This window comes from Neomonachus schauinslandi, chromosome 12 (assembly GCF_002201575.2).
Source record: "Neomonachus schauinslandi chromosome 12, ASM220157v2, whole genome shotgun sequence".
NCBI lineage: Eukaryota > Metazoa > Chordata > Mammalia > Carnivora > Phocidae > Neomonachus > Neomonachus schauinslandi.
This window is the reverse complement of record NC_058414.1, coordinates 35,606,813-35,619,865: the sequence shown is the minus strand read 5'-3', so window position 1 is coordinate 35,619,865 and position 13,053 is coordinate 35,606,813. Positions and strand designations below refer to the sequence as shown.

General features: G+C 40.3%; 1 protein-coding gene across 1 annotated transcript in view; it reads left to right on the top strand.

Annotated features, from left to right (window-relative positions):
- The first annotated feature begins 235 nt into the window (after positions 1-235).
- Positions 236-13,053, top strand: part of CDK6 (cyclin dependent kinase 6) — a 231,218-nt gene continuing 218,400 nt past the window's right edge. Inside the window, exon 1 of the mRNA XM_021689616.1 lies at positions 236-534. Within this exon, the coding sequence (XP_021545291.1) occupies positions 302-534 (233 nt within the window). The 5' untranslated portion in view covers positions 236-301. The remainder of the gene's footprint in view (positions 535-13,053) is intronic.

The window sequence follows — 13,053 nt, the reverse complement described above, 5'->3', positions numbered from 1 at the left end:
GCGCTTCGGGGAGGGAAGAGGAGGGATCGGCTCGCTCCTTGGCGACTCGGCAGGCGGAGTTTCGCGGCGGCACCGGGGTTGCGCCCGCCCGCGGGGAGGTCTCTCCATCCAGCCCCAGCGGCCGCGAGAACCCGAGCGCCGGAGCGCGGTAGTCGGCGGGGGCGAGGGAGAGCGAGACCGAGCTCCGGGGCGCGAGGGAGCGGGCCGGGAGTCCGGGAAGAGGCGAGCGGCGGCCGCGAGCGAGCCGAGCGCGCCCCCCCGCCCACCCCAGCGGTGCCGCGCCGGGCGGCGTCCGGGCGGCATGGAGAAGGACGGCCTGAGCCGCGCAGACCAGCAGTACGAGTGCGTGGCGGAGATCGGGGAGGGCGCCTATGGGAAGGTGTTCAAGGCCCGGGACCTGAAGAACGGAGGCCGTTTCGTGGCGCTGAAGCGCGTGCGGGTGCAGACGGGCGAGGAGGGCATGCCGCTCTCTACCATCCGCGAGGTGGCGGTGCTGAGGCACCTGGAGACCTTCGAGCACCCCAACGTGGTCAGGTGAGCCGGGGAGCGGCGCCCGCGCCGTCGGAGGCCGCGCGTGCCCGGGGAGGGCCGGGGATCCTTGGGGCGGGAGGGCGGCCGGGGAGGCATGGCCCGTTGCCCTTACAGAGTGAGAGTAAGTTTTGTCGACAGAGCTGCAAGCCAGAGCCGGCGACCTTGCCAGACAGCGAGCAGAAAGACGAGTCAGGCAATGTGACCTGCGCAGGCTTCCCCGCCACGGTGCAAGTTGTGTTTTCTCCCTGCTGTCCCTGAAAGGGGGTCCAGGAAGTTGGGTGCCTTTTAGGGAACGAGCCAACCTGAGACGTGCCCTGCCAGCCCCCGCATATTTTCCCTGGCCATTGGGGAATTTTTGAGAGCCTGAGAATAAGAGAAGTGGCAGGATTCGGTGAAAATTAGTAGGATGAGAACTTTCCTCGTGGAGCCTCGTATAAATAAAGTTTTACGAAAAAATAGGAACTTAAGAATATTATTGCCAGTCACGTCCAGTTTTTCTTACTGAAGTTATATAATGGTAAATAAGTGTCCAACAGAGTCGCCTAAAAATTTTTTTCCATGAATATTGCCTATTTGTGTGTATTACTTTATGTCTCTAGGCTAACGTGGTCTTCAGACTACTTCTCAAAAGTAGTGATGTGTGTGAATCTAAGATGTGGAATCTCTAGATTCTAAACGTTCTGCTTTTGCTTTATCTGGAGGGGATGTGGAAAGTGGATGGGGAGACAGCATGTCTTAAAGCCTCTCCTGTGTGGTAACCAGTAATTAAACTAAAGTGTGTGTGACTAGGATAATGGTGTTTTCTTAGTGATCCTGGAATTTCCCCATTGTGTGGTTGACATTATGTGGTGTGTCATGCTTTTCTTTTCTGAACAGATATGCGTAGTTTTAAGTAGAAAAGGAATGCACAGAAACATTTATAAATTAGGGTGTGATTTTTACCTATCTCAATTCTTAGGAAGGTGTGTTTGAAAAAGGAAGTCTTGGGGTGTTCTTCCTGTCGTCTCATTTATCTGGGAAGTCTGTTCAACAAATACATACCTACTGTGTGCGCTGTAGATGAAATTATGTAAATAAGTACAACTAAATATTTTTGTAAAAAGTCAAACAATTTAATATTAGTCATCAAAGTCAAGAGACCCAAGACTGACCTTTGAAATACCAAGACCTCCAGAGACTCCAAGCCCAAGTGTCTACCAGATCTTCCTGGGAGGCTTTGACTTGTCTCCCCTTATCCTGTGTGATTTGTGTGGTGCTTTGTTTCCCAACACAGTTAGGCTAAGGCTAGAAGGCTGCAAAGAATCATAAATACGTAAGTAAGATAGTAAATGGCTATGAAAATAGGACCCCCATTATAAACCTCTGCTTTAGCCTGTAAGAGAAGAGGGGGCAAAGGATAATGAGGCCAGGAGAATGAGTGTTTTAGGGAAGATGGGATTATACATAACAGCAATAGATTACCTTCTGTGCATGTTTTCTTTGTTGAAAACCCAGAAAAACACTTCCTGTGAGTCTTTGTGATATTGGAGGGAAAGGGGAGAGTACATTTTGTCCCCTGTAACTTAGTTATCTTCCTGGAGGAATCACCTAGGTGCTTCCCAAAAGATAAATTCCACCCCTAGAATTTTAGGATCCAAGTTCTTGTTTTATTTTGTCTGTTGCCTGTGGAGTGTGTCCATTTAAGGATCCTTATGTGTAAATAAATAAAATACTGTCTTTCCAACCTAGAGGTGTTATAGAGGCACCCCTGTGTAACGCTATCTTTTACAAAGCACGATTCCTGTAACAGGATGGTTTTTGCCATTGTGTTGGTAGATTTTGGCTGATCCATTCTTATTCTCTTGATTTATCCTCTTGAATTTGGTTTGTCTTTAAAGATTTCTAACTGACCCATGACTTGGATTCTGTCCTGAGAAATTTCAGGAGACTATACTTACAAATTCAAGACGAAGTTACCTAAAAGTTTTTTAAAACCTTATTTTTACAGATTAGGTGGTGATGATGATGCCTACCTCTTAGGAGTTGTGAGGAAGAGCTGAGATAGTGTAGATGAGAGCACTTTGTAAATTTAAAAATGCTTCAAATGTCCAAGTATTATTTGTTTTCATGCTGACTAGTGTGGCCCTCACCTGGAAACAAGTTCCCAGTAAAGCATCAGTTCCCCTGACCTTTTCTGTAGAACAGATCATTCTCAAACCCAGACATTACAGGCTCTGAAACCAAGAAACTACTTGGATATAATGGTCAGAAAAGACCATCAGTCATATGTCATGAAATTCAGTGACTCTTGAGAAAATTATTGATGTCATCTTCACGAGCTACATATCTCCGTTTTATTTTGTTTCCTTCCTGTTCTCTTCTTCCTCTGCCTTGGGGCTGTCATTGGTCCCCATGACTTGCTTCACTAGACTAGGAATTCAGGATTTTGAAGGTTGCTAATATTTGTTCAGGCAGGTCAGCAATCAAGGACAGGTGATAATAATTCTTTTCTTTCCAAGGGAGAGCGGTCAAAGTTGGACCCCCCCCCCCCAATACCTGAGACTTATTGGTGCCCCACAGGACCAGTGTTAACAGTGCTATGGCTGTTTCTTTAAAGGCTTTTTTTTTTTTTTAAAGATTTTATTTATTTATTTGACAGAGAGAGAGATAGCGAGAGCAGGAACACAAGCAGGGGGAGTGGGAGAGGGAGAAGCAGGCTTCCCGCTGAGCAGGGAGCCCGATGTGGGATTCGATCCCAGGACCCCGGGATCATGACCTGAGCCGAAGGCAGACGCTCAACGACTGAGCCACCCAGGCGCCCTCTTTAAAGGCTTTTTAAAAGGACAGATGTCTTTGTAAGTGCCTTCAAGTCATAAGTAATTGATCATAATTATAGGCCCTTTCCACAGGTAGTGAAGCCTCTAAGCTTGAAGGAGCATGATAAACATATTAGTTTTTTCGAAAGTTTAAGATTTAATTTTGATGGATATGCCAGAAAGGCTGACTTGTTGTTGCTGGTACCGGCACTGCCTTTATGCACAGGGGTAATGACTTGAAATTCTTGTTTACCTGTGCTTGATGTATCCCAGGCCCGGGCTTGATCGGCCAGTCAATGTCTAGGATGTAAATTTACTCTTATTTTATAGTCGGTAATCCCAAATCCTAGAGCCTTTGCCAGAATCAGACTTCTGTGTGAACCTGTGTTGGAGCTTCTGCATTCCACAAAGGACTCCTCTGTTTTACCTTCTGAACTCAATCTGTATGTGGTTAGATAAAATAATAATATGTCCTATCAGCAGTTTGTTGATGCACCAGATAGGTGATGATGGCTTATTGTGTACTGGGGATTCATCAATGAACAAGTCAGAAAGTCTCCATACTTTTAGAACTTACTTGGTCATAAGATAAGTCATTCTTTTTTCTCTTTAAAAATTCACTTCTCTTTATTTCCGTGGGCTTGTTGTGCTGTATTTAGGCTCACTAGTTGTGTAGAGCAACTAATATTTATGATAATTTGGTTCCCAGGAATTTGCTGATTAACTAACAGATAACCAAAACACTAATCAGAATCAAATGCTTTTTGAAGCATTAGGGAGAGACCTACAAATAGATGTGTACGGGATGATATTGACATGGAACTAATAGGAACTTTTGGGCTCCCTGTATTTAAGAAGGATTTAGGAAGGACCTACTGTTTAAAAACCGTGGGGTTAAGTGCTGGGAAAGATACTTGGGTAAATCACGCCTACTTCCCTCAAGTAATTCCCCTCCCATGTTTGAAGGAATAAGATGATCCCCAAATGCTGATACGGGACAGTCTTGTGTCATTACAAAGAGATTGGTAAGCACTACTAGTGTTGTCCCCAGGCATTAAATTTATTAGTGTAATTCAAATCGAGTACTGGTTCAGAAACTAAAACTTACAGCATTTCAGTGGATAAACTTATGATATCTGAATATGTTAAATTATTGTTGGCATATTTAATCACTGCTTTGAGAAAAAACAACAGAAAAATCCATGCAGCTCAGTGATTATTATACAAGGAGAGTTTTCCAAGTTTCTCTTTTTAAAGAGCTCAGTAACATGGCACAAAAGGAAAATAATAATATGATTTTTCTTTAGGAAAACTCAGTCATTAACAGGGTACAAGAAACATGGCGTATTATTCGATGCAGCATAAAGCTGAATCCTCAGGTGGGTTAGTTCATGGGAATCCTTATGAATAAAAGTGTTACTTTGTGGGTGAATAATGTGTCTTTTAGGGCTTGTTTTAGTGAAAGCAGGAAAAACAGGGGTTTTTAAATTCCAGTGTGTTAGACGTATGTTTGGCCCTTCATTCTTTAAGAGTCCCTTGAAATGTTTCCAATTTATCAAGGTTGTTTAAGAAATAAACATTTTCACAATTATGTTCTGCCCATTCTTTGTTCCTGCTGAAGAACTTGGTGATGCTGAATTGTTGGTATTGCACTTGTATCCTTTTTACATAACTTATCATTCTGGAATTATTAGAATTTCTCTATTAAGGAGGAAATGGCTTATAGAAGGGGAATCTGTATAAACTTGAATATCTCTTGGTGTATTTCCCTATGTTTAACATATGGACAAGTGAATATCTGAAAACAGACTCCTTGTTAAACATAAATTATCTGTTGTTTTTTTAAATGCCTCCCTATCAATGATTCCTTAGGAATGTTCTTTCAGATTGAAACCTCTAACACTTAAATTGTGTCATTGTAAATTCATGGGCATTAGAGTTGGAAGGACTTTGGAAGTCTTTCAGCTCTTTTATGTTATAGATAAAGAAATAAAGTTCAGAGGTCAAGCAACTTGTCCATAGTGCAATTTTTAAGTTGTTGACTTGTTCTAAAATCTGAGTAGCAATTAAAAAAAAAAACAACTATTTTTGTTTGTTGGAAGAAGTTTAAACAAGTGAGTACATTTCTAGTTTGGAAAAAATGTAAACAAAGGTGCTGGTTTGCTGGGAATAAATGATATATCAATTCAGGAAATTCCTGAATTCTGTGGTATGCCCGGCTGAAGTCTGTCTATAAAAAGTGATGATTATCCCTTAAATTCTGCCTTTTAAGAATTTGAGTAATAACTATGATCATATAAATAACTGTAGTTAAAAAATAATATAGGTTAATAATATACTTAAGTAATAATAGTGAATTCATTTTAGACAAAACAATAGGAGAAATCAAAATGCTTGTCTGATGAATGAATTGTTACATAATGTGGGTCTGGTATCTACTACCCATATAATGAAATAAACATCATAATACTTGAAAATTAAGCAGCATAACAACCTCTAGATACATAAGCAAATATGGTACTAATGCTTCTTGAAGAACTAACCACACTATTGTTGTATTTGTCAGGAGTTTCAGATGAGCTTGTCTTCTTAGGAAGGAAATTGTGAGTTTCTTGGTGTAATAGAACATGGCAGAAATGAAATCTGGATGCAGGAGATTTGGTAATAGGACAAGGTGGTGTGCTTAGTGTTGGGCATTGTCCAAGGGCCAAGAGGCACCATTGAAAGTGGGTACTGGTGGTGGTTGGTAACAAGCATGCCTACATAAAGGTCACTGTTTGTGTGATGAGCTATGGATGCTAAGTCTGCTGGGGCAGGTAGGTCAGCAGTCAGAGGGAGGAGTTTTTTTTGTTTTTTTTTTTTTTTTTAATTTTATTTATTTATTTGAGAGAGAGAGAATGAGATAGAGAGAGCACGAGAGGGAAGGGGGTCAGAGGGAGAAGCAGACTCCCTGCCGAGCAGGGAGCCCGATGTGGGACTCGATCCCGGGACTCCAGGATCACGACCCGAGCCGAAGGCAGTCGCTTAACCAACTGAGCCACCCAGGTGCCCCTGGAGGGAGGAGTTTTATAAGAAACCCTGGGCAGTTGTTTTGAATATCACCAGTTTGCTGCCATACTTGATTTCGTTTTACCATCTGCGCATGCAGCTCTCCACTGAGAGGTGAAGTAAAAGTACCTTAAGGCATGTGGCAGGAATCTCTGTGAGTGTGCCGTAGTGGCCTGGAGGTCCATGTGGGATAGGATAATTATTAAGCATTTAGTAGTCTACCTAAATTTGAGCAACTGTTGGCTTTGTCATTTAAGTAGCCATTTTAATTTTTAATTCTTATTATCTGGGCTTCCTAAAGGATTTTAATGCAGTAGAATTAGAATCACAGTATATGGATTTCTGAATTGAAAGGGATCTTAGATATAACCTAGTCTAACCCCCTTTGGTCTGTGTAGGAATTGTTTTGTAAATGTGAAAAGCAATCATCTCACTTTTAGTCAAGTGTTTCATTCCACGGTTGTATGCATTGTACATACAAACTGAGGATGGCCAAGGTTCAGATGCAGGTTGATAGGCAGTGTTTGCAGGACAGGATGATTAGTGGTCATTGCATATCAGAAAACACTCCCTTAGGATGTAAAAATTATTTTCAGTTTAACGACTGTATGTTTTTTTCTGACTTGAGCGCAGGATTATATCTTTTATATCTATAAATAACACAGTGTCTGTAACTATTAGTTGCCCGGTATATATTTTCTGAATGAATGAAGTAGAATAAATTAAATTATATACCCCTGAGGTGAGAACTTTTCATCCTTTTAGAGCTGCATACGGCGTTAGCAAGTATCTCCAGCTAAACACTGGGAAATTATTGGGTATTAACTGCAATGCATGTGCACATCGAGACTATTTAGTAAGAACTTTCAAATACTTCTGTCCATTTTTAAATTATACAAATACCCATTTTTTTGGTCTTCAATACTAGTCTCGGCTCTGGAAGGATTTTCGTGTGTTCTTCCTGTGCATTTGCTACGTGTATCCTACAGTCATGCAGACGACTTCATTTACCCTCACATTGCTCCCTGCCATCTACCTCTGCAACTTTAATTGGGGCTGATTTCAGAATATGCACTCAGTGCCCTTCCCTGTACTCCTGTTTCTATCTGTTGAAATGCTACCCATCCTTCAGAGTCAAGTCCTGATGCTACCTTTTTTGTGTGTGTTCTACTCCTTAATACCTACATTTGGATAAAATTTCTGTTTCCGTTGAACGCTGACATCTTTGACCTCCTTTGTGACACTCCGTATATGTCTGCCCCTTAATATTATTATGTCTATTATATAAGATACACTATTAATCTTCCCTCCCAACCACCCTCTTAGGATCCTCTACCTTTCCACACCCTAATTGTAAGCTCCTTAAGGGAGAGGGTATCTTGTGGTCATGTCCACTTGCATCCTCTATCCAGTGGAAATAAAATGAATAAATGAACAAATAATGGAAAAGAGTTTCAGTCATTAAGGAGGGGACCATATGGATTATTTCTATCGCATGAATGTTAAAACTAAGGAGTGTCAAAAAGGGAAAATGGATCTGTATATAGGATTATATTTACTTGGTTTCGTGGGAATAATAAAGAAATACTGAAAAGAGAACATTTCATTTTTGTTCTACTCCAATCTGTATAGCTTATATTGAAGTGAGTTTCAAACTTTAAGTAATTCCCATCATTAACTGAACAGTCTTGGACTTGATTTATATACTGTAATGAAGACATGAACATTAGGAAATGTGCAAACATTCAGTAAAAGTTGAAAATGATTTGAGCATTTTTAAATAAAAGAATGGAAGTTATTCTAAATACATTTTAATCGCTTGAATTATTTTGTTTTTTCCCCCCACTAATTTTAATATTGTTAGCTTTCTTTACTGGAAAAGCTCAGGAGGAGCAAAATTAAGCAAAACCGTCCTAACAGTTTCTAAAAGAATATCAAGATTCGGAATTCTGTTAAAATTTAGTCTTCCACTCCATTTCATAATTTGTGTACAGAGAATATGGATTCCACCTTGACAAACTGGTAGGTTTAGTTAAGAAGTATTCTTCCAGTCTAACTAATCCCAGTTCCTCAAGACACACGTGGTTGGTGTGTGTATGTGCCCGTACGCACGTGCATGTGTGCATATCCAAAACAGTTGAATGCAAGATCCCTGAAAGAAGGAACGGTAGTTTTCTTGTTCCGTTTGCTGTATCCCAAGCACTTAGCATGGTGACTGGCATCTTGTAGCCCAGTATAAATATTGTGAATAAGTGAATGAATGAAATGTACCGTCTAGGAATTCAGTTTTGATTTTTTTGATTTTTTTGGTCAGAATTGGGTAATAATGCCTGAAAGCATATGTGAGATCGATAGCATTAAACAAGTATTTATTGGTTATCTGTTACATTCAACATTTTGTTCAATATGATTGACCTACATCTTGAAATATTTACCCAAAAAGTGATATTAGATCTGGAAGCTCTTTCAAAATGGAGTCCAGCTGAAACAAGTTGATCATTGCTAAAGCTGTAGAAGTTCATTGTACTGTTCTCTCTTCATTTATATGTGTTTGAAATTTTTCATCATCATAAGTTTTAAAAATGTTCCTAGTCAGTGGAATAGTAGAATACTTTGCTTCTATTCTGACTTTCTCTACCTACTAGCTGAGTGACCTAGAGTAAATTCCTTATGTTTCTTCATTATGGGTTTCCCACCATAAAATCAGGAATTATTACTACTCTTTTGACCTTAGAGAGTAACTATGATCAAATGAAGATCAAATGTTATGCAGATATAAGTGTTATTAACAAAACGAATTCCTGCCCTCAAGAAGTTTATAATATTGTGGAGGAAACCAACATGTACCCAGGTCTCTGGATTGCAGATTGGGAGTATGTACTTTATTTTTTTCACCCCACAGGGTGAAAGTATGAATGGAGCTAGTTATTTCTGAAAAGACATACATTGGATTTATACTAATTATAGTAAAATACAATCTTTAATCTGGGTATTGGTAATTGGTGTCAAGTTTACCCAATGCTGTATCTTTTTCATTAATGGATTGTTATAGGAGGATCTGAGGACAAAGTGCTCCCAGGAACACGCTGTCAAAACTGATGGGAGTTTGATGATTTCTTTTGTATTTCACTATTCAGATTAAGGAGAAGTCAGATTCTTTGCTTGTTTTCTCTCTTTCACTCTCTCTTTTTTAAGTAATCTGTATACCCAACATGGGGCTCGAACTCACGACCCCAAGATCAGTAGTCGCCCGCTCTTCGGGCTGAGTCAGCCAGGTGCCCCTTTCTTTCTTTTTAAATTTCAAATCGGGCACCGGGTGCTTCAGTCGTTAAGCGTCTGCCTTCGGCTCAGGTCATGATCCCAGGATCCTGGGATCGAGCCCCGCATTGGGCTCCCTCCTCCGCGGGAAGCCTGTTTCTCCCTCTCCCACTCCCCCTGCTTGTGTCCCCTCTCTTGCTATGTCTCTCTCTGTCGAATAAATAAATAAAATCTTTTAAAAAAATTAAAAATTTCAAATCTCAAATAGAATTATTCCTTTTTATGTTACACATTGGCATTTCTTTTTTTTTTTTTTTTTTAAGATTATTTATTTGAGAGAGAGAGTGGGGAGGTGGGCAGAGGGAGAGAGAGAATCCCAAACAGACTCCCTGCTGAGTGCAGATCTGTCACAGGGATCAATCTCACAACCCTGAGATCATGATCCGAAGTGAAGAGTTGGATGCTTAACAGAGCCACTCATGTGCCCCTAAAACTTTTTTTTTAAGATTTATTTATTTAAGAGAGAGAGAAGCAGGGATGGGGGCAGGGACAGAGGAGATGGAGAGAGAATCTCAAGCTGACTCCCTGCTAAGCATGGAGCCCATCTCGGGGCTGGATCTCACACCCTGAGGTCATGACCCGAACCGAAATCAAGAGTCAGACGCTCAACCGACTGAGCCACCTAGGCGCCCCCATTTTTAAAACTTTTTAGTGGAAACCAAGAAACTATCTGAGTGGTTTCAAGTTAGGAGTTTTAGATAATGTCTACGTTCCAACCATGTAGAATCATTTAAGGAAGTTACTAAGTAGCCTTGAGTAAAAATGGGGTGTTTTCTTTTTGAGCCATGAGACCAAGAGACAGATTGAAAGATTGGTCTAGAAGGGACTCCTAGTGCTAATCATGAATGAAGTGTATTTAAATTATGGAAGTCCCCTTAAAGAACTGGGAAGAAAAGTATCCTTTCTTTGAAATAACACACTTTTTACACATTAAGACACAAATGAGAAGTTGTGACATCCTGCTAGTCATTACAAATTATTTTAAGCCCATGGGATTTAATCAGTGGTAATTTACCTAACTACTAGTACATTAGACTAGAAACTGGGGATGTTGATGCCAGTTGGGTTCTCAGCTAAACCGGTTAGTATTGCAAAGAGAAAAACTCCATTTCAGAGGCATTACTCTCTATCCTTTAAATGTCGGCTAACTCAGAATGATGGGATTCATCTCAGGGAGAACCATATAAGAGCATGTTTGAGGGGTGCCTGGGTGGCTCAGGTTAAGCATCTGCCTTCGGCTCAGGTCATGATCCCAGGGTCCTAGGATTGGGACCCTGCTCGGCAGGGAGCCTGCTTCTCCCTCTTCCTCTGCCTCTTCCCTCCTCGCTTGTGTTCTCGCACACGCTCTCTCTCTCTCAAATGAATTTAAAAAATCTTAAAAAGAAAAAAAGCATGGTTGACTCAGTGGTACCAATTCTGAATCCTAGAAAAACAGAACTTTTGAAATTAGTTAAGAGTAGCATCATTGTTGATGAAAAATGGTAGTTTTATCCCTGCCTTAGTTGATAAAATAAAATTGGGAGGTGAATCCATCATTGGGCAAATAGAGAACAGTCTGGAGCTGTATCTTGTGATCTGAAAGGACCACACACTTTCAAGGTGTGGCAGAAGATGAACTAAGTTGAGGTAGAGGTGAGACATACAGTGAGGTGAAGATGTAATATGGTGATAGAACCTGGGATAGCTTAGGTAAATCTGAAGTCTTTAGACTTCAAAATCTAAAACCTAGTGATCTGAAAGTAGACGAAAATTCTGGCCATGTTTAGGAAGGCCTTCACTAGTACTTGTTGAAAAAGTAAACTCAGTATCGTTCTTTAATTCCATAATAATAAAATGGAATTTTATTTTCTGATGGCTTTTTCTTGGGAACTTTATTTTCACCATCTTCACGTTGTCCTTTGTGCCTAGCACTCAAATATTTGTGGAAGTGATGATGCATGAAGTAATGTAGAACGTATGCTTCCCATCAGAACATAAGCTTCATATGGGCAGGAATTTTTGTCTGTTTTGTTCACTGCTTTATTCCCAATTTCTAGAAGAGTACCTGGCACATAGTTCAGCAAATGTCTGCTGAAGGACCAACTGAATGAATAGTTAAACTGTGACTAAAGATTACTCTTTTTACAGTAATTTTATTGACAGTAAAAATGTAAATTAATACCAAAATTTAGCAGATACATTATTTTTCTATTCACTCATTAGTATTGCACTTAAAACTCTTCAGGATTGTATAGTCTCTGATAATTATAGTAGTAAATTGGATTCTGAGTTGTTTAATAATTTAATGGTTAGCAAGTAGATTGGATACTAAGATAATTTCCTTCTAAGCTAATTCTTCCACTAATGTTTTCATTAGTTTTGAGTTATGAGTATAATTTTAAATAAAAATATTAAGTGATACCTTAAATGGTTATATCATTTGCAGCAGAATTGATTTAGATGTTTTGGTGGAAATTTTAAGACATGGTTTCAGATTCCCTGGGTTATGAAGTTTTATAAAAAGCGTTGATACACACGCTCCTAAAGAGTTTGATGTAAGCTGTCAAGCCTTTGTATAAGTGGCTATAGCTGTCCTTACAAGTAGTGAAGCCCAAATGGCCAGTCCCATTGTGAATGTCACCCCAGTACCCCTGTTTGGTACTACCATTACAAACACCTTCCTTCTCCACTTAAATCAGTTCATTGTGATCATATAAGGAATCTGACATTACTTAGTCATGACCAGCTATAAAGAATAACAGTAATAATGATAAGAAAAGGGAGGAGGATGAGGAGACGGGGGGGGGGGGGGGAAAGGGAGGAAAAAAGGAAAGAAGGAAGAGTAGAATAGAATATCAGGTATGTTGCTGGGAGTTGTTACTAAAGTAAAATACCAGGGGACTTGCTTGCAGTTTTTTATTTAAAGTAATTAAAATTTTCTGTTAATTGTTCTGGTTCTTTTTGCTGTGTAGTAAATTGGCCCAAAATTTAGGGGCTTAAAGCAACCATTTTCTTATGTTCAAAGATTCGTGGGTGGGGAATTTTGACAGAGCACAGTGAGAATGGTTTATCTCTGGTTCATGATGTCTGAAAGTTTCAAGTGGGGATAAAGTAGCAGCTAGGGGTTTTATTCAGCTGGAGAAGTCTTCACCCTCAAATCTGTTGTTTCCTATGGGCTGGATGATGTAGGATAGGACTTGAGCTGGGACTGTAGTCCCACCTTACCTCTCCATGTGGTCTGGGGTCCCTCTCAGCATCAAGGCTTCAGAGTAATTGGACTTAGATGGTGGCTCATGGCTCCAAAAGCCCGTCAGTGTCCCTAGGAACAGGCAGTGTCATTTCTGCCACATTCTGTTGGTTACAAGTGAGTTCAAAGCCTTAC